Source organism: Zalophus californianus, chromosome 3 (genome assembly GCF_009762305.2).
Source record: "Zalophus californianus isolate mZalCal1 chromosome 3, mZalCal1.pri.v2, whole genome shotgun sequence".
In the NCBI taxonomy this organism is placed as follows: domain Eukaryota; kingdom Metazoa; phylum Chordata; class Mammalia; order Carnivora; family Otariidae; genus Zalophus; species Zalophus californianus.
The window spans coordinates 74,089,932-74,112,090 of NC_045597.1; the positions used below are offsets into that span (position 1 = coordinate 74,089,932).

At 40.1% G+C, this 22,159-nt stretch overlaps 1 protein-coding gene across 2 annotated transcripts in view; it reads left to right on the top strand.

Moving 5' to 3' along the window:
* Positions 1 to 217: 217 nt before the first annotated feature.
* The window catches only part of USP12 (ubiquitin specific peptidase 12), a 94,065-nt gene continuing 72,123 nt past the window's right edge, over positions 218 to 22,159 (top strand). Inside the window, exon 1 of one of the 2 annotated variants that reach the window (XM_027589890.2) lies at positions 218 to 707. In XM_027589890.2, the coding sequence (XP_027445691.1) occupies positions 660 to 707 (48 nt within the window). In that variant the 5' untranslated portion in view covers positions 218 to 659. The remainder of the gene's footprint in view (positions 708 to 22,159) is intronic. The other variant, XM_027589891.1, reaches the window with a different exon arrangement.

Consider the following 22,159-nt stretch of genomic DNA (forward strand, 5'->3'; position numbering starts at 1 on the left):
GACGAACCCCTCCTCCCGTTCCCCCCGCCCCCCCGCTTCCCCTGCTCCCCCCAACTCCACTCGCAGCCAGGGCTCTGCTGGCACTCGGGCTCTAGGACCGCGAGGGACGCGGGCGGGAGGCGGGGTCCGACCGAGCGCGGGGTGGGGCCGCGCCGGAGTTTCCCTGCTCGCGCGCTCCAGGGCCGAAGAGTCGTGCGCGGCGGAGTGGGCGGGGCCGCGCGGGGGCGGTCTGGGAGCGCGGCGGGTGGGCGGGGCGCGCCGCTGGGCCGCGCAGCTGCCGGGCGGGCGGGGCATTAGGGCCTCGGCAGAGCCCGCTCCCCAGCGCGCAGAGCGGGGTGTACGGGCGGGCGGCTTCGCGGGCGGGCGGCTTCGCGGGCAGGCGCGGGCCCCGAGGCAGCGGCTGCGCCCTGCGCCGGGGAGGAGCCGGGGTCGGGTGGGCGGGCGGGCGAGCGGCAGGCGGGGACTGGGGCCCGAGGCGGGGAGTGCCGGAGCGCCGGCGGCGAGGACGGCAGCGACTGCAGAGCAGGCTCTGTGCGTGGGTCCGCGGCGGCTCGGGGTCCGCCCGCGGGCTGCGGTGCGAGCGGGCGGCCCGGCTCCTCTCCTCCCCCGCCCGCCGCCGCCGCCGCAGCTGTGATTGGGTGGAAGATGGCGTTGGGCGGATGGAAATCCTAATGACAGTCTCCAAATTCGCCTCCATCTGTACCATGGTAGGTGCGGCGGGAGGGCGGCGGGGGCGGCCCCGGGACCCCCGCAGGCGGGCGGTGTCGGCTCGGCCCTTGTCTCCGCCCCTCGCCCGGGCGGCCCGCGGGGCCTAGCGCGGGGGCCCGCGGCCCGGGCGGGGGCGGTTGGACGGCGGCTGGCGGGGAGCGCGAGGGCTCAGCTGTCCCCGGGAAGCGGGGAGGCACCCGGCGAGCCGGGGCGGCGCGAGGGTGGCCGGCGCGGGGGCGACCGTGCCGGACGCGGCGGGGCGCGGGCACCGATCGTCAGCTCCCCCGGGTTCAACTGTCCGAGTCTTCCCGCGGCGCCGGGGCGGAGCGGCGAGGCGCACCCCGAGCAGTGGGCGCGCGGCCCCCGGCTGGGGTCGGAGGTGGAAGGACGCGGAGCAGCGCCTCTCCATTTCCGTCTGGCGGTGCGCGGAGCGGGGAGGTGGCCCTGAGCGGGGGTGGGGGGTCCGCGGGCAGGAAGGCAGGGTCTCATTCCTGCCGGGAGAGGACGGAAGTCAAGTGCAGATTTCCTCCGCGAGCCTCTGGCGAGGCCCAGGCCCCCACCCGGTGCTTAGGGGAAGGGGGTGTGTGTGAAGGTGGAAACTTTAAATAAGCGCTGTTGAAAATTTTCCCATTTTCTACTCTTCCTGAGCAACGAGCTCTCCGTTTTCCAACCATGTGTCCAGGTGGCAGTCTCGTCTTTACGAATCCACGCTAATCTTGAAAACAGCTTAAGCTTCCCCGTCGATTGTTTAATACATCAGACACATCTGTGTGTGGCTGAAAGTATTTCTGTGCAGGGACTGACTGTGAGGGTTGTTGTTGGCGTTTCGTTGGGGCATTTAAATAGACCTTAAGGGAAGAATGCTAATGCCTGTTGCAAAGTCCCGAATTAATTACAGCAAAACGTGGATGCGTTTAAATCTTGGTGTTTTCGTGACTGGCCAGAAGGGCCACAGTTTTCCACACGATGGGGCAAATTCGTTTCATTAGCTCCTTATGAGCTTACATCTAGGGATCATAATTGTGAGCCCTCGCAGAAAAAAAGTTATTCTTTGCAATGTGGGCCCAGTGATTATGTTATTAAAGATATCTGAAATCTTTCCTTCTGCTCTCACTGGCTCTTTTTTGTGCACCCGATTGCATAAGGAGATCCCCGAGCAATCTTCGATTTAAGGGTAGTACATTTTATATACCTTTCTTTAAGGAGTGGTGAGTCAGATTGGAAGGATGCTTTAGAGGCAGATTCTATACTGCACGCTGAGGAACAGTACAAAAAATGGCTGAAGTCAGGTGGGATTAAAATCTACAGTATTAAATCATGTTGAAGAGTGAATCACTGAAGAATCCATTTCCCCAAATGGATGTTTGTTCTTTCTCACAATTTACATTTTAGGAAATCATTGATATTAAAGGGACTTTATTAAAAACGATTCCCCAGGATCATTTGGATTAATTATTTTTAGATATGCCAGTTATTACCGTATTCTGTACCAGAAGGAATGTGATAATTAATTCTTTGAGAGTGATAATCTTGCCAGATTGCTGAGCTATACAGATTGTCTGGTCATAGTTCGTTGTCAAAGTCTATTGCTTCGGGAGTGATGTGTTACTCTTTCCTCACCGTTCATTCACTCAAGTATGTAAGGTACATACTTAGCACTTGCTAAGGGAGAGAGACTGGCCTCAGCCGCTGGGGGGAAACAGTAGTAATCAGGGCAGTCCCTGCTTTCATGGTGTTTATGATCTAGTTGAGGGACACAAACAGTATTCAGGTAAACATATTAATAAGTATATATGCTCTAATTAGGTTAGGAAAATGGGGAGAGATTTGCCAAGTCAAACGCTGAGTAAGGGATTCTGAGTAAGGGATTCTGATCTGAAGAATGTCAGGCTCCAAAGCTCTTTCTAGGGCTTTCACTCAAGTGCATTAATTGATTGCATGTGGTGTGTGTGTGTATTGTTGGTGAATATGGAAACATCATTGCCTGGTCAAATAAGATTGTTCCAAAACTAGTGTTAGAATTGGGTGTGTCTGTAGTCATATTTGGATAAATTCTGATGCACTCCCAAAATAATGCTGAATATCTCAAAGTAATCTGTAATCTTATTCTTTAAAGAAGACTGCAGCTCATCTTAGAATTAGAAAATGGACAGTCAAGAAAAGTAAAGATTTACCTTTATGCCTTTGTAGATGCTATTTTGGTAGACTTTGAACACTCCCTCTTCACTTCTTGTCTGGTGAGTTTTTCTTGGTCTCTCAAGCTGGTAGCCTTACTGGGTTATTCCTGCTCCTGTCCAGCCACACCCTCCTCTATCCCCCTCATAATTTCATGGAGCTTTTGTAATCTCAATAGCATTTATCATCCTTGCTGTGTTGTAAATTTTTCTCTTGTCTCCTCATTAGACTGGGAAGGACTGTTGTTTATTTCTGCAGTTTGGTGGATCACTAACTTCTGCAAACCAGAGAACAGTTTCCTGGAGTCCCTCATTTCTCCTACCAGAGTCTGGGGAGAAGTGAGTTTGTTTAGCATGGATGAGGGAGGGGCTGTATGTGTGTGGAGTGGTAAAGAGGAGGCGTTGGATCTAAAGAGAATGGTACGACTACCCAGGGAGTCAACATCTGAAAATAGTTATGATGAATTGGAATTTTATTTTAGAAATAGTAAAGTTTACCTGATTTTTTTCATTTGTCAACTTAAGGCATCTGAGCAAATTGGCAATACCTGAATTGGATTAAGTAACTGTTAAAAACACATCTCTTCAGGTATGTCTTATTCTAGGTCACTCTTGTGCTAACATGTGAAAATCAGTGTTTTTTTTTTTAAGTTAGTGTTATAGTCTGACCCAAATGAGTGATTCTTTTTAGATTGCAGTGAATAAATTTGCAAAGGTTCCTCTCGAAATGCCTCTTGTTATTTGTCCGTGAAATGATATATTTTCAGTATCACTTGGTGTTTGTTTTGTCACTCAAGTGGCTTCAGATTTCACATAGTAGTTACCTAATATTAAATAGTGTACTTAATAATTATGAAATGGTGGGAAAAGTGGCCTGGTACATATTAAGAGGGGCCAAGGTTTGGAAATTGAGGTGCAAGTTGTAGAGCAGTTTTGTGTGGCCTAGGACTAGAAAGTTATAATATGGGTCATGGACTGTTACACGAAGGCAGGTCTGTAATCATTGTTAGCACCAACTGGGACCATTATGTCCCTTCCTGTTCGGGTTGCAGAAGTCCTGGTTGGGAAGAGATTGCTGAGGAGGGGGATTGGGTAAAGGAGAAGTTAAGGGTGGTAGGTCCTGGGGTGGCACTGGCCTGGCTGCTTGCCCACTCCCAGTTACAGCAGGGGGAGGTAGAGCCATTGGAACGTGGTGAGGCCAAGGCCACAAGTCAGCTCTGCGTGGGTCTGACAGGTTTACTTCTCAAAAGCCTGTACCTAACACAGCACCCTACACATGGTAACCTTTAAACTACTTATTGAAGGAAAGTCACAGGTGGAGCAGGCTATTTGTCTTTTTTCATTGTTTTGCGTCTCAGTGGGGTCACTCAGTAAGAGTTAAGATGTGTGCAGGGTCAGTGCAATTTATCATCACTCCAGAGAGAAAGGAAAAGGGAGGAAGAACCCTCCAAGCCTGTGCCCTGTTGATTGCCCCCCCGGGGGTGGTGATGGCTGTGTGTGCGCACGCACTCAGGCTGCTCTCCTCTTATGCAGTCCGAATATTGTATTAAGTAATAAAATGCTTTGTTCCTTCTCAGGAAATAGGGTGGGTGTATTTCTTTTATTAGTAAAATAACTAATTTTTATTAATATTTTATTAGTAAAATAGTACTTCTATGATAGGAACATTCAGAGTGAGTTGCCATTGTTTTACTAATTTTTGCTGTTTTTACTATTTAGACAGGAAAATTTCAAAAAGAAGGATTTTTTTAATTCATGTAAATGGTTAAATACTGATAAGGAATGTTTGAGCATGTGTTTGAGGAAGCTTAGTGGAGAGAACATTTAGAATAAGTTATAAAAGTTTTATTTAAGCTTACTAATCTGATTTTGGCTAAAACACATTTTGATTATTAAAAATTATACATTCTCATTATAGAAAATTTGGAAAATATTTTGTAAAAAGCATTTGAAAACTCTTAAGCAAAAGGAAAGAACTGCTTTACCTCCCAGAGCATATTTTGTCTTTTTAAAAAAAAACTTAATTGAGCTTATACCCTAGATAAAATTTCCATTTCAGTTTTCCCCATGAATGGTTGTCTTGCTAGTTTTTAAATTTGTACAATTGCAGGATAAGCATGGAGAGTTTAATGTTTAAGATGATAATATTACAAGATGCTTAACACAGAAAGGTATAGTGATAGGCTACCAGGTTGTTGACAGGTTGTTTATCGATTGTTAGAGGATAAAGTTGTATAGTTAGGAGAAAAGGAATTTTGTAAAAGATGATGGGTTTAGTCCAATATTAGGCACTTATTAGTTATACAAAGGTAAGACCATTGGGATTTGAAACTTAATATGCTTAAAAAGTATAGTTTTAAACACCACATTCAAGTGTGTAGAATGTGTCTAAAGACTGGTTTTATTTTATATCATGTGGTTTTGCTTACCTCTGCTTCTCGCTAATCTTTTTATAATAGATCTCAGAGCAGGTTAATTATTTACCCTACCATGACCCATGTGGCTGGTTTTAGCCAGACTTGATCACAGCATGTCTGTTGTCTTATTTGATTTCAGGCTTTTGACCAGGCCCCCGGAGATGGAAAACCTCCATTTTTGTTACTTGCAAGTTTCTTTCTTCCTGCCGTTGAGATAATTTTTATTCTAGTTCTTCTGAAACTTTTACTGTCTCAGGAAAGATTATTTAAGCACTTGTTCACTTAGTAGCATTAATTCCTTTCCAGAAACCTTCATTTTTCCAGATTTAAATGGTCTAATTTAGATAGTCTAACCTAAAATCTAATTTAGATTTTCTTGTAGTAACTTAATTCCAGAAACTTAATATTTTATTATGTATTCTACGGCATGGTATGTTAAAAAGAGCAGCTGAACCAGAAGATAAATTCTAGTTCACAATTTGACATTTAGATCTATATAGACGGGAAAATCTCTTAAAACTTTGAGTTTATTTTTCTCATCTGTGAAATAAAGGGATTAGATTGGACACTTTGATAAATATTTCTTGTATGTTTGTTTCCTTCCAGATCTAAAACTGATACTTTGATCCCTTCAGAGTTTATAAATTATTATTGATAATCATCAGTATTTTGGAAGCTCTAATCATGTTTTATCTATTAATTTTTTTCTTCTGACTTTTTGACCACCTTCACCCCCTGCACCTTTGCAACCACCAGTCTGTTCTCTGTATCTGTGAGTTGGTGGGTTTTTTTGTTGGTTTGTTTGTTTTTAAGATTCCAGATATGATAGATCATAGGGTATTTGTCTTTCTCTGGTTTCCTTCACTTACCATAATGCCCTCTAGGTCCATCTATGGTGTTGCATATGGCAAGATTTCATTCTTTTTTTCTGGCTGAGTAATATTCCACGGTTGTGTATGTACCATAATTTCTTTTATCTAGTCATCTATCAGTAGACACTTGGGTTGCTTCTATGCCTTGGCTATTGTAAATAATGCTGCGGTGAACACAGGGTGCAGATATCTCTCTGAGTTAGTGTTTTCATTCTCTTCAGATAAATACCCAGAAGTGGAATTGCAGGATCATGGTGGTTCTATTTTTAATTTTTTTGAGGAACTTCCATACTCTTTGCCATAGTGGTTGTACCAATTTACATTCCCACCAACAGTGCATAAAGTTTCCCTCTTCTTCATATCCTCACCAATACTTATTTCTTGTCTTTTTGATAATACATTCTAACAGGTCGAGGTCGTACCTCATTGTGGTTTTGATTTGCGCTTCTTTGAGGATTAATGATGAGCATCTTTTCATATATCTGTTGGCTATCAGTGTGTCTTTGGAAAAATGTTTGTTCAGATCTTCTGCCCATTTAAAAAATCAGATTTTTTTTTTTTTATTGAGCTGTATGAGTGAGTTCTTTATATATCTTGGATATTAGTCCCTTACCGGATATATGATTTGCAAATATTTCTCCCATTTAGTAGGTTGCATCCAGTCATGTTTTAGATAATATAAGGAGCGTGGAATTAGATATAGTTAAATATGAATTATGCCTAGCTCCCCAGTTTTGTTCATGGAAAATTGCAGTCCAAATTAATACATATTTCTAACTTTAAAAGCATTTAGTGGAGGTTAGTGAAATTGCCATTTTATTCATTAACAGGCTATTCTATGTAACTATTTACTCATGTTTGAACATTTTTTCTTTTCCAGTACCATTAAAATGAATTTGAATTGGTGCCCTTTCTTGAGAGTCTACATTTGTTTCCTTAGGTGTGAGTGTAACCTTGGACAAATTAATTGTGCCATGGTTTCCTTATCTGTAAAATGGGGATAAAATGATAGCTGGTTCATAGTAATCACTCTGTGATGGTGGTGGTGGTTCTTTTTTTTTTTTTTAAAGATTATTTATTTATTTATTAGAGAGAGAGAGAGAGAGAGAGAAACAGCATAAGAGGGGAGAGGGTCAGAGGGAGAAGCAGGGTCCCCGCTGAGCCAGGAGCCTGATGTGGGACTCGATCCCAGGACTCCGGGATCATGACCTGAGCCGAAGGCAGTCGCTTAACCAACTGAGCCACCCAGGCGCCCCGGTGGTGGTGGTTTTTTATTACCCCTCTAAAGTGATTTGCTCCCTCAGTGTGGAAAGGACTCTTTGGCGCTACTGATTAATGTTAGCTCAACAAATATTAGTAAGCAAAATTGAAGTTTGTTTTATGAAATGCAATTATTGCAGTTCATTTTCATCACAAGAAACAGCTCATTAGTAATATATGCCTCTGAAAGCATAGATTTATTTTGAAGTGGATTAGATTATGATACTGTAAACTAAGAATGAAGATGATCTTTCTCTGTTTTAAATAGTTTGTAGAAAGATTTTATTCCTTTTTCCTGGGAATAAAAATGTTCTAATTTGTGACATTCTTGAACATGTTTGAGAAGTTTAGATAAGTTGGGAATACTACTTTTAGAAGAAAAATCTTGCCTTATTTTTTGTACTAGAAAAAAAGCAACCCAACTTTTTGTTTGTTTGAGCTGTGTGTATCAAAGTTAACTTCAGGCCTTATTTTCTTTTGTGTTTTCCTATTGTTCCTGCCTCTGTCCTTTCTTGGAATAACATCTCTTGTTGGCCTGCCATGCAGTTACCCAGTCTGCTTTCATATCTTGTCGAAAACCTGTTCTCTCCTTGTCTCATGGGCTAGAAGAGGATTAAATATCTGTAAAGTGCTTTAAGGTGTTGTAAGAAAAGGGTAAATGATAGATGTTATGAAGTTATGTATGGGTTGCTGGATCGAAAACTCGCAACCAGAGACACAGTGTTGTTGAAAATACCTAAAACTAGAATTTGATCATTTAAAATCTTAGAATTTGTGTTAGAAGGAGGTGAGGGACACAGTTTATAGACATAATTTGTTTTGGAAGAAGAACTATTAAGTCTTTGCTTTCACAAAAGTACTCAGTCAAGAAGAGTTTTGTGATAGTGTCAGGTTCAAGATATTTAATAGGAAACATAATTGAGTGAGGTGCTATAGCTTTTCATATCCTCTGTGTTCACTGGCTTATGCTTTTCTGTTGCTTCTTTGTAAGAAAGACCATTAACTCTTTCTAAAAATTGTGTAGTGTCTGCAGTGTATAAGCTTGCCGAGACTCCCCATCTGTAGTAATCCACATGTCAAAGACTGCATGCCAGTAAAAATTTATTTCCAACTTAGAAGAAGTGGATGTTTATTTCGGTGATAGCTGACAGATATTCTTATTGAAATGCTTCATAGGTGCAGGAATCATCCATGCATTTCCTTCTTGTGAATAGTTTAAATCACAGTATCTTTTAACTGAGTTATCGACTGTTGCCCTTGATTTTATTTTGGTGTTTTAGTGACTGATAAGTCTTCTGCCTGATAGTGTTTTTCATGGGAGGCTGGGGGGGGATTTTTTATAAGCCAATAGTGACACGCTTTGTTTTTTTGCTTTTGTTTTTTTGGTAGAGACTGCCTTTTCTTCAGTAAGTACTTTTAGGAAGTATTAATGGAGAATTACATTACAGTAGGGTTTATGTGGGTACTGAGAATACAAAGATGACAATGATAGGCCCTGGTCTTTACAGAGCTTCCCATTTCGTGAGTCCTGAATGGGTTCTAGTTGTGCTGAGGAAGTAATCCTGGTGGCCTCTGGGCAGCCAGGAGGCGTTTGGATTGACCAGATCCCTTGACTAGTCTCATCCAGGTGAGAACATTGTTATCTGTATATTTTTGTGGGCTCTACAGTTACTACTGTTTATGTATGCTGTGATGAGAAAAAGGTTGGGAAAGAGGGTAGACATACAGAACAAATGAGTGCAAGGAGATGGTTTTTCTATAAGTAATGATACATGTGAAAGAGAAAGTGGTTCTCTCTAAGAGAAAAGAGGACTTCAGGGAAAAGGTTTCACAGAAGAGATTTGAACTTTGTGAAATGAAGTCATTTATTGTATAGACAGGAAGGGGTGGGATTCCAGATGTGAGCAAAGGTATAGAGTCATGGGATAATGTGCTACTTTTAAAATCTGTAGCTGGTTTGGCATGGAAGGAGTCCTGGGAGAATTTAGGCTGGAGAGGGGGAAGGGACAGATGAAGAAGTACCAAGAGAGTTTACCAACCATTGACTTTCATTAAAATATCATTAAAATATGTATTTAATCTGAGAAAATGTAAGTTCAGAGGAAAGTTGTAGGGATAATGAAACAATGGAATTGATAAAAATATGTCAGTAATTTTATATTATTATTACTTTTTTCTAAAGATGACAGTAACAAGATGGGGTAGAATAGAAGGCTATTCAGTGGGTGGTTAAAACCTGATAATGGTTTGATCCCCTGAAAAACCCCAGTATTAGAAATTTTAAAGTTATATAGGCATGTTAAAAATGAAGGATAGATAAATACACACCCACACAAGAAATGAATTTTTTTGCGTCCAGACCAGCAGGAAATTAAACTATCACTCAAAGTCTGAGGGCAGGAAAATAGAAAAAGCAAGATGCAGAATTAAAAAAAAAAAAAATCAGAAAACCAAAATAAAGTGGAATAAGCCCTATTTCGTTAATTATAATAAACTTAAATGGATTAAATTTATCTGTATTATAGTGAAGGGACTATCAAATTGGATAAAACCCAAAAATACTGCTAAATAAGAAACCTGCCTAAAACAAAAAGACAACATATATAACCATACAATCCTATTATCATACCTAAGAAAACCAATTATATAGATTGAGATATTTCAAAGTTATTTAGTCCTTTTTCTCTTAGCTTCATACTTTCTCATAACTGTTGTCTTGGAGATCCATTTAGGGCTAGGAAAGCTCAAGTAATATTAACCCCGTTTTCACAGATTGGAGAAATAGGCTTCAGGTCATCCCCACATTCACTAGGGATGAGGTCTGAATTTCTTGACCCCCAAATCCGTAATGGTATCTACAAGCCAGTATGTTGAAACTTTCATGGTTGGAACAAAATTGTTTTCCCTTCCGTTTTAAAGAAGAATTTGGGAAATTTTGTCCCTAACTTCCAAGCTTTCGGTGTGTGTGTGTGTGTAGCTTTGAGTCCCACTTCATTACCTATTGGTACTTGGATTTCACCTGTGAAATGGAATAGTCATTCCCATTAGATTGCATAAGGGGATGCATGTGAATTGAGATGATTCATGTAGACATCCTTTGTGCTATAAAATAAAACCTAAAATCATTATATGACCATTATTAATAGGACTCCTTGTCCTCCTAAGGAGAGGATGGAAGGCACTTTAAGGTGCCATAGCCCGGGAGTTACAACAGGGCTCACAAGTTCGCTTTCACAAAGTGTAGTCGTGTCAAAATTTGAAAATGAGTATTTTGAGGATCCTGATCTTAGGATGCTCAGGTGATCGATGAAGCAAAGTTTTAGGTTCTTCTTTTTTTTTAAAGATCTTTTTAGTGGTTCATAAATTTATGGTTAATAGGGGTTTGGTTGTTTTTTTTTCCTGATAAGCTATCTGTAGGTTTGGCTTTCCTGTTAACATACAAGTTATTTGCTGAATTATTTGTGCTGTGAGGGAGCAGTTAACTTCTGATGTCAGCAAACTTTCTGTAATTCCCTTCTAGTAACATTTTTTTAAAAGTCTAAAATTATGGAGAGTAAATTTTGTTAATTTCTTCAGTATTGGTCCACCTCGGTTTTTCAGGGATCCTTGACAAGAGAACTTTTATAATTCTTTCAGAGTGGGATCTTATAAAGAGCCCATCTCAGCACAAATAAAGTAAGCAGTGAAGGGGCAAGGAGAGAGTAAAATAAAAGGCTTCTGTTCTTTGGAATGGTAAATATGTTTGTAATATGAGAGTCTGTAGACAAAAACATTTATTCTGATTTGTATGTGATTATCTCAGGCATTATAACTGAAGAAGTTACTATCTTTTTTCCTAGAATGTTGTTCCACAGTTTTGTTTTTGTTTTGTTTTTTTGCTGATGTCAGACAGATTCCCTGGTGTTTAATTTGCTTCATGAATGTACTCATGCAGGGTGATTATGGTGGTACCTTGGGGGTAGCAGTTGGTACTTTGAAGTTTGCATGAGGGTGCTTGCTTTGGCAGCACATATACTAAAAATTGAAGTTTGCATGAGGAAAATATGTTTTGAAAGCGTAGGGAAATAGGGTCCTCTTGTTTCTGCAAAACAGGATATAATATTTAGAAGGTTTCCAACTTACAGACTGGAATGATGAAACTTTGGTTCATCTAGGAACAGGTGAGGAATAGAAATGGGGTGTTTCGTCATTCATTATTTGATGGACTTACAGTGATATTCTCAGACTGATGGTTGTCAGGGTTATTTCTTTAAAGGTGAACAAAGGTTGGAACAATTTTGAAATGTCAGAGGCTCAAAACTAGATATAATTGGTCAAAAACAAAACCAGAAATACTGTGCTTTGATTCTGCTAGGCAAATTTATTATTGTTGTTATTATTTGCATATGTTTCTTTAAAAGACCGTTCACTTTTTTTTTACTAGTTTCTTTAGTTTACTAGTTAGTTTCGTTTGTTTTACCACTTTTTTTTTTTTTTTTTTTTTATTTGAGGAGGTTTACATATCTCTCACAGGGAACCCAGTTCAGCTGTTCCCATGCCTAGTAAAGCAGATGCCTGGACTTTGACTGTCAGCTTTACAAAGAGAAAGTTGAAGTAATCGTAACTTCTGATTGATTTTTTTCTTCCCCTGTGAAAATCAAGCCTTAGCCTAGTAACCCCACTTGCAAATGGGCAACATTGTCATCTTGTTTGGATGAGCTAGATTGCCCTTTTAAACTAACAAGTAAAATCTGTCACCTGTTTTGTTCTGTCTGTAATTTTGTTTTTGTTCCTCAAAGACTACATGGCCACCTTTGCTGAGGTCACTGGTTCTCCTGGCACTCCATGGTCCTGCTGTGCCAGCCTACTTGTGTTAATTCTCTCCTGTCTCTCCCTCCCTTCTGGGGCTAGACCATTTCAGCCCTGACAGCCTGGCTTTGTTGTGATGTTCTTGCCATTTTCTGTTAGTGATGACTTAGATCATCTTAGCCGACTTTGGAAAGTTGAATGTGACTTTAGTAATTTTCAGCTTTCCCAGAGAACTTAGATATAGATTTCTTGGTGAGAATTTTTTGCATCCATATTCATCAGGAATATTGGTCTGTAATTCTCCTTTTTGGTGGAGTATTTGTCTTGTTTTGGGATCAAGGTAATACTGGCCTCATAGAATGAGTTTGGAAATTTTCCTTCCGTTTTTATTTTTTGAAACAGCTTCCGAAAAATAGGTATTAATTCTTCTTTAAATGTTTGGTAGAATTCCCCTGGGACGCTCTCTGGTCCTGGACTCCTTTGCTGGGAGATTTTTGATGACTGCTTCAATTTCTTTACTGATTATGGGTCTGTTCAGGTTTTCTGTTTCTTCCTGTTTCAGTTTCGGTAGTTTATCTGTTTCTAGGAATGCATCCGTTTCTTCCAGAATGCCTCATTTGTTGACATATAGTTCATAATATGTTCTTACAATTTTTTGTATTTCTCTACTGTTGGTTGTGCTCTTTCTTCTTTGATTTATGATTTTATATATTTGGGTCCTTTCTCTTTTTGATAAGTCGGCTAGGGGTTTATCAATCTTTACTAATTCTTTCAAAGAACCAGCTCCTAGTTTTGATGGTCTGTTTTACTGTTCTTTTGATTTCTGCTTCATTGATTTCTGATCTTTATTATTTCTCTTCTGCTGGATTTAGGCTTTATTTGCTGTTCTTTCTCTATCTGCTTTAGGTGTAAGGTTAGGTTGTGTATTTGAGATTTTCTTGTTTCTTGAGAAAGGCTTGTATTGCTGTATACTAGATTTAGATTTCTAACATTTATTGAGTGGCTTCTTTCTGGTGATGTTGCTAGGTAACTTCACATTTTGAGATCTTATAAATGAAGGTGAAAAAACAGTTTGGAATTAGGTAAATTTATAGATAAATCTAGAATGAATTATTCAAGAAAGGATATTTGGGTATGTTTTTGGTTGACAGCAAAGTTAACAAGGCTCTCTTTAAATGTTACTTGGTACTGTAACAGGGAGAAGGCTGGACTGAATAGGTATGGCACAGTTGAGAGGTGAAATGTAATGATGGAACTTTTGTAAAACCTCCAGAATTATATGCCTGGTAGACATGGAGTGGTTGGTAAATGTTGCCTTATTTTCCTTCTGTCATTTTTACAAACGAAATATATTTAATACTGACTCTGAAATATGACGATGAGGTCAGTTTTAGAAATAGAGTGGTAAATATGCCTTTGTAGATTAGTAACTAATGAATTCTTTTGAACTATCAAAATAAGGAATTTAAAAGTGAAGTAAATCACTCAGGTTTAACCGTGTGTTGTTAAAGAACATGACATCTAATTACCTTGGAAACAATAGTTTCTTTTAATTCGGCATTTCTAACAAGTTAGAAAAATTAAACCATTTACTATTTTAAAAAGTACGAAGCTGTGTGAAGTAAAAAAAAAAAAAAAAATTCATCTTCTGCAAAGAGAAGGAGGGGCAGTCTTTCCCAAGAGTTAACTGCCTGTGAGAGTCTGTGTGTTTGTGTAGTTAGACATTACTTATGCACGTACAAACATGATGTGTGTGTGTGTGTGTGTCACCTTTCCACCCCCAATGAAATCTGCAGATTTATTTGCATCTTGCTCTTTTTACTTCATGTATAATGGCTATTTTTCTTTGTCATTTGGTTGCTTCCTTCTAGGTCAAAACTGCTCATTTTATTCTCTGTTATTTTCAGTGTCTCTCGTATTAGACCTTATACAGTACTATTGCACATTTACATTTTCTTAAACCCCAATTGTATCAGTTTCTTAGAGCTGCCCAAACAAAACTCCAAAAGCTCTGTGGCTTAAAAATCACAAAAGTGTATTGTCTCCCAGTTCCGGAGGCCAGAAGTCCAAAATCAAGGAGTCAGCAGAGTTGGTTCCTTTGGAGGGCGGTCAAGAGAGTCCTCTCTGCCTTTCTTGAAGCTTCTGGTGTTTGCTGGCAGTCTTTGGCATGTAGACGCATCCCGCCTTCATCTTTTCTTTTCTTTCTTTCTTTTTTTTTTTTTAAGATTTTATTTCTTTATTTGAAAGAGAGAGAGCACAAGCAGAGGGAGAGGGAGAAGCAGGCTCCCCGTGGAGCAGGGAGCCCGATGCGGGGCTTGATCCCAGGACCCTGGGATCATGACCTGCACCGAAGGCAGATGCTTAACTGACTGAGCCATCCAGGCGCCCCCCCCCCCCCCTTCATCTTTACTTGGCATTTTCCCTCATGTTTCTGTCTCTCCCATCGCTGTTCCTCTGCACATGTCTGTCTCCGTGTCCAACTTTCCCCTTTACATAAAGACACCAGGCATTGGATTAGGGCCCACTCTAGTGACCTCTAACTTGATGACTCTCTGAAGACCCTCTATCCAAAGAAGGTCGCTTTCTGAGGTCCTGGGGGTTAGGACCTCAGATGCCTTTATTGGAGGGTCCCATTCATCCCATAACAGCAGTGGAGCAGTCCAGCCCATTTCTGCAGTCAGAATCTGTGAATGCTCATGAAGTCAGGCTATGTCCTAGACACTCGGCATGCAAAGCTCTTTACCTCTTTACCAGTCTTTGTTCTCAAAGGACTTGAAGTCTCCTTGGGAAGACCAGACTCACCATGGCAAGGTAAGCAGTGATACAGACTTCAGATTTATTGCTTAAATAGAAGACAAGCTGGCCTTTGGTTCGAACAAAGCCTGGACCAGCTGGAGGCTTTTGGGAATGTTAGAGAGGGGAGCTTGCTGGGATTCGAAAGGTAACAGGAAGGACAATGAGGGTGGGGAAGGGGCTCTGGAGAGGAGGCAAGAATGTATGAATGAATGAAAAACAGCTAACAAATAAGGGTTTAGTGATTAAAATGACATAAGTAGTTTAATGCTTCGGTAATTTTGTCCTCAGACTTGTTAAATGGATTCTGTTGTATTGGTTTAGGCAAAATCCTCCTGTGAAGATTGTCTGGTAGTTTAAAAAAAGCCATGTGTATGTAGTTAATAATGACATGTGTAGCCTACAGGACTCATTTTTGCTACAGTGAGTTAACGCAGTGGGTAAAGGAAAGTGGGAGACATCATAAATAGGACATTCACTCCTTTCCTCCCCAGAGTAGTGACAGAGAAAGAAAAGTCTAAAAACCTTTGGTCTTTTTCAGCTATGGCACTGTTCCTGTTTTCTTTAGCTTATTATATGTAAAACTTAACAAGCAAAAAAGGGATCAGAGGAAGTGGTTTCATAGAAAATTTATCTTAAAAAGTCAACAAAACCTGGTTACTGTGGGTCAGTCATTAGTAAAAACAACGTATGCAGAATATATTTTCATGGCACATACTTGCTGTGAAGAAGCCTCACCAAGATCATTTTCATTTTAGACCACTTTATTATTGCTTTATTTTTTTCTGAACGGCAACTGTAAAATCTGTGAAATGGGCCAGTAGGTAGTAGTAGTAGTCTGTTTCACAAATGAGAAAATGGACGAATAGCTTACTTCAGACTATGGTTATATGATCAGTGAGTCGGGATTAGGAATCTGCCTGGGATCTCTCCAAATTCCATCTAGTGCTTTTGCCACTGGACTGTACTGCTAGTAATGTAAGTGTGGAATTCCCCTGTCCCCCAGTACAACCACAGTATCATTTACTGCCCCCCCATTTCCCATTTCTTAATACCTCAATCCAGTTATTACTGAAATTGCCGGATTATCTCAAATGGTTTTACATAGCTGGGTCCGTACATTGCATTTGGATGTCCTATCTCTTGAGTATGGATCTCTTACTCCTTTTATAAATAACAGCTTATCTGTTGAAGAAATTCTATTGTCCCATAGCTTTTCTCACATTCTGCATCACAGAATATCCTTTTAGTGGTATCCCTCCATCCTGTGTATTTCTGGAAGTTGGTAGATCTGGAGGTTGATCCAGAATCCTTGTTTTTTGTTGTTGTTTTGGTGGTTTTTTTCTCCCCCCCCCCACCCCCAGCAAGGGTGGAATGAGTGAGTAGGTGGGTGGTGGTGAGAAGAATATATCGTAACTGATGTGTACTTGTGGTTCCATCACATCGGGAGGTACACGTGTCTTCTCTTTTTGTGCCAGTGAAGTTGACGTTGGGTTCAGGTGTTGTCAGCATGATTCCTATTGTGCAGCTCCCCAGCAGCTTTTCACCTAATGATTTTAGCAGCTGTTGGTAATAATGGCTTAGGTCCAGCATTTCATTAGAGGTTAAGAATAGAGTTTTAAATGCTTTTATCAGTTTTCGTATTTGAAGAAAATATTATAGAAAACATTTAGAGAGAATGGAGATCTAGTCTTCATATCATGTTTAAAGCTACATAGATGTAAATTTCTTACATATGTAGAATATTTTCATAGTTGCACTCTCAAAGTTATAGGCTAACTTTTAAAATAAAGTTTAACTTTTTTCATACCTAAATATGATTTTGTGATATTACAAGTGGATAAGTACCTGGGATCCAAATAAAATTCTTGCGTCTGAACTATAATAAGACTTGACTGTGATTGTATACTAGTGCTAGACAAAGTAGTTTTTCTCTTATTTCCCCCTTTTTAATATATACTTGTTATAATAACTTGTTATTAAAGCAACTTCAAATTTTTAATCATATGATTGAGAATACTAGATGAACTAACCAGATATAGTCACTTTTAGGCTATTAGAGTGCATTGATTTCTGTTTGTAATGTTTGAAATGGACCAGAAATTTGTGTGTACGTAACAGATTACCACCAATTTAGTGGCTGAAAACGACATAAACTTCTTATCCTATTGTTCTGGAGGTCAGAAGTTTGAAATGGGTCTCAATGGGCTAAGATCAACGTCAGTAGAGCTCTGGTCCCTTCCGGAGGCTCTAGGGGTGAGACTCTTTGCCTTTTCCTGCTTCTGGAGGCCACTCTCATTCCTGGGCTGGTGGCTCCTCCGTTTTACAAAGCCAGAGAGGGTGGGTCAGTCTTTTTCACATCACATCATCCTGACCCTGACTTTCCTGCCAACCTCTTGCACTAACAAGGACCTTGTGATTGCATTGGGCCCATTTACAAAATGCACGATAATCTCCCGTCTCAAGGTCAGTTGATTAGCAACCTTAATTTCCCCCCCATCATGTAACCTAACATATTCTCAGGTTCTGAGGATTAATGATATGGACATTTGTCGTCTGGGAGGGCAGTAGTGCTATTATTTTTCTGTGAGCACAGTGTGTTTGCATCTTTAACTTCAAAAAATAAAGCCAGCATTATATTTAATGTGGAAAATTCATTCCTGATATGCTTGTAATGAAGTTTGGGCTGTGGTGAAGTATTAGGAGTTTGAGTGGATTAGTAAACACAGGCCTTTTGCACTAAGTGGGTGTTAAGAGGTCATTAGCTGTTGCAGTGGTAGGAGTGGAAATGTGAATTTTTACTTCAAGAACTGTTGGCACATCACCAGTCTTAGCAGGAGAAATGTAAAGATGCAACAGGGCATTTAAAGTGCTCCATTCAGTGGGTTTTGTATATTGTCAGAGTTGTACAACTCGAACCAGCATCAGTTTACATTTCTTTCACCTCTACTATAGAGTGAATGTTGTGTCTCCTCAGAATTCATCTGTTGAAGATGGTGGGTATTTAGGAGGGCACTTGTGATGATGAGCACTGGGTGTTGCATGTAAGTGATGAATCATTGAATTCTCCTCCTGAAGCCAGTATTACACTGTATGTTAACTAAGTAGAATTTAAATAAAAATTTGGAAAAAAAAATGGTGGCGGTGATATATTTGAAGGTGGGGCCTTTGGGAGGTGATTAATTCATGAGGGTGGAGGCCTCACAAATGGGCTTACTGTCCTTAGAAATGAGACCCCAGAGTCCACTGCCCTTCTGCTATGTGAGCAGTGTGCCATTTGGAAGAGTGAGAAGTGAGTGCGTGTTTAAGCCACCCAATCTGTGGTGATTGGTTACAGCAGCCCGAGCAGACTAAGGCACCTACCTTAAATTTTATAAATTTTTTCCCTGACTCGTGTCTTTTTTTTTTTCCTCCTGTATTCCCCCTTTACTGCTTCCTTTTGCATAGAGTGAATGTTTTCTAATGTAGCATTTTATTTTCATTATTGATGTTTTACTCTGTGTGTGTGTGTATATATATATTTAGTGGTTGCTCTAGATTTTACCATATGCATTTTAAATGATCCGAATCAATTTCAGATTTATTCTAACTTAATTCCAGTGAAATAGAGGAATTACTCCTGTGTGGGCCTATTTTCTTTCTCCCCTTTTTGTGGCATTATTTTTGTACGGATTTCATCCGTTAATGTTATAAACTCATCAGTACATGATTATAATTAATACTTTACCATTTCTGTTTCCTAAGCCCATTGCCCATTATTGATACATTATATTACATGTATATTAGAGTATATTACATTTATGTATGTTATAGTCCCAACACTATTTTATGTACTAATTATCTTATGTAATTGCTTTTTAAGTCAGTTAAGAGAGGAAAGGAGGAAAACAATGTGTTTATAGTGGTCTTTGTAGTGAAACAGTTACCATTACAGTCCTTTTTTTTTTTTTTTTGGTTCGTGTGGGCTTGAATTCCTGTCTGAGGTCACTTGCTTTCAGCCTGAACAACCTCCTTTAGTATTTCTTGTTAAGTGTGGTTGCTGGAAAAAATTGTCATGTTTTCTTCTTTCTCTCTTTCTTTTTCTTTTTTTTTTTTTGGTCTAAGAAAGTCTGTTTCACAGTTGGTTTGAAAGCTTTGCCAGATTTAGTATTCTTGGTTGATAGTTTTTTTCTTTGAGCTCTTTGAATATGTTACTCCACTGCCTTCTCCTTGCCGTTGTTTCTGCTGAGAAGTCGGCTGTCAGTCCTATTGGCGGTCCAGTGTAAGTGACAACTCCATTTTCTGTTGCTTTCAAGATTTTTCTCCTTGCCTTTGACTCTCAGTGTCTCTGGGTCTCTTTGTGTTTATGACCTACATATTCTTAAATTCTGATTTATGTTAAATGCCTCTGCCTTTCAGTTGAAAGTATTGCTTTTTTTATTTTGACATTTCAGTTATACTATATCAACTTTGTAACTCAGAATGATTAGATTAATTCAGAATTGTTTTGTCTCAGCTGAGAATCTATTATTGTTAAATATTGCAAACATTCTCACAGAAGGCATTTATAAGAAAATTCGATGCAAACTAAAATGAAATGATATGAATTCTTTTCATGAGTTGTATGTTGTCGTGCCTATAGGTTAGTTTCACTGTATTCTTCAAATAAATTTGTTCCATGCCAGCCCTTTTAAAAAGGCAGTGGATGTGAGGGTGTCTAGATGCATAGAATTTATAAGATGGGTTATTAGTTGCATAGGTCTTTGTAACAAGTACCAGAGACAGTGCTTAGAACAAGGAAAATGTATTGTCTTATAGCTTTGAGGGCCAGAAGTTGGATCAGGGAGTCAGCAGGGTTGTGCCCGCTCTGAAGGTGCTAGAGAAGCATCTTTTACAGGGCCCTCTCCTAGCTTCTGACAACCTCACATGTTCCTTAGTTTATAGATGGCTCTCTTCTCAGTCTTTCTTCAGATTGTTTTCCCCTCTATGTGTGTCTGTGTCTACTTTTCTCCTTTTTAGAAGGACATCAGTGATATTGGATTAGGGCTTACCTTAATGGCCTCATTTTAACTTCATTACTTCTGCAAAGACCCTATTTCTAAATTAGGTCACAGCCTGTGCTACTGGGAGGTCAGACTTTAATGACACAGTTCTGCCCATAACAGATGGGTTAAAGGGGTGTTGCCATCTGAAGCCCTTTCAGAAACAAGGTAGGGACTTAAGGAACCGTACTTTTTGAAGGGGAGCAGCAATTACTTTGTTTAGGTATCTTTTAAACTAACTAGTTTAAGTACCTCTGACTTCACTTACAAGCCAGCATTGGAGTTCTACAGCTCTGATTTCGCATTAATCTCATAATGGCTGACGTCTTCTGGAAGTGGTTAACCAACTGCTTGATCCCCCCTTTTTGTAACTGCTCAACCCCCTACTTTCCACCCCCTGAATCCCCCCCTTTTTGTAACTGCTCAACCCCCTACTTTCCACCCCCTGAATCTTTCACAGCTATGCAGTGTTTTCATTAATTACATGGATACTTTATAAGAAATTTTATTGTTTTACTGATAATAAAAAGAATATATGTTTGTGATGAACAAGAATGTGTAAAGAAGAAACTGAAAGTACCTATAGCCCATTAATTAATTACTAGTAATTGATAATGTGTTTTTGTATGTTCTCCTGGTCTTTTCCATACGTAGCAAATACGATTTTTAAAACAAATTCATGTGATTACATAGCCTTTTAACTGGGCTGTGGGTAATTGGATTAATTATTAATGCTAGTGCTCTTAAATTAGGCATTTTTAAATTTATTGCTATCTTCTCCTCTTCTGTTACCTTTTGGAGCCCAAGATAGACTTAACTTTTATTGTTTCTCATCTTCTCTACTGCCAACAGAAATTTGGTTTTTAGAGAGTTTTAGAGTTAAAAGGGACCTTGGAACAACTAGCCCTTTATGGCGACAGGTACTGCAGGGGAGCTAAATCTGGGATCATGATATTCACTGTGATGAGCAGATTCTAAATGAACTCCTTCAACATAGTAATTTAGATGGAAGCTATGTGGGAGCTAGTTTACATTATTATTAATTTGCCCTTCCTTCTGAAAAGCTACCAAACCGGAATAACAAACACTGGGGGAAAAGTGGTTATGCAGGAAGTCTTCAGCTAACAGATTGGTTTCCAAAGATTCTTTTTTGATGTCAGTTGATTGGAGCTCATTATTCATTTTCTCAGAAACAGTGTGTCAATTCAGTTCCTTAGCCAAACAGACAGGGTGTGTTTTAGCACCGACTTACTACCATAGTTCACAACGTTGTGGCATAGAGTTCATTCACAGGGGCCGCTGTTGCCACGTGGAGAAAAAAGTGTGGCTCAGAATTTCATGTCTTTTGCTGCCTGTCATTCTTCAAGAAGGAAACTCATGGGAAAGATACCTTACACTTTTATAGTTATCTGAGGAGAACCTGACAATTGGGGAGGAAGGGAAGTAGGCGGAAGGAGTGGGATCTCTGTATTTGACACAGACTTGTGTTCAGGTTTCCCCTCTCCCATTTTAGTTACAGCCCTGGGCACATGACCTTAAACTCTTTGAGTTCATCTAGAAAAATGGACAAAAATAAAACGTGTAACCGTTAGTTACCTTACTTCAAGCTTGACATAATTCTAAGACCTCTACACATATTAACTCATTTCATCCGCACAGCAACTCTGAGGTTGGTACTATTGCTGTCTTTTATGGATAAGAAAACTGAGGCACAAAATAGCTAAAGGAATTTCCCCAGTGTCATACAGTAATTAAGCTGGTGGGGCTGGGAGTCCTGTCCTGAAGTCTGGACCCAGAGTCTTTGTAATGACCATACTCAACTGCTTGTCCCAAAACACTGCTTTCAAGGTTGTTGGGAGGAGTTAGATCGTGTATGTCAGGTGGCCAGTTCAGTAAGTGTCCGTTCCCTTCAACTCTTTAGGTGTGTGCTAGGAACCCTGCATTTTCCTGGCGGCCTCTGCTTATAATCACAAATTATGAGTTCCCTGTATTAGCAAAAGCAAGTTGTAATAACGTAGTACCTCTCTTGACTTGTCTACACATTACCTTCTTATGGCAGGTGAAAATCCCCAGTCACAGTTGAGGGCAGTTTCAGGGTGAGTGGAAGGGGGAAGGGAAAACACTGG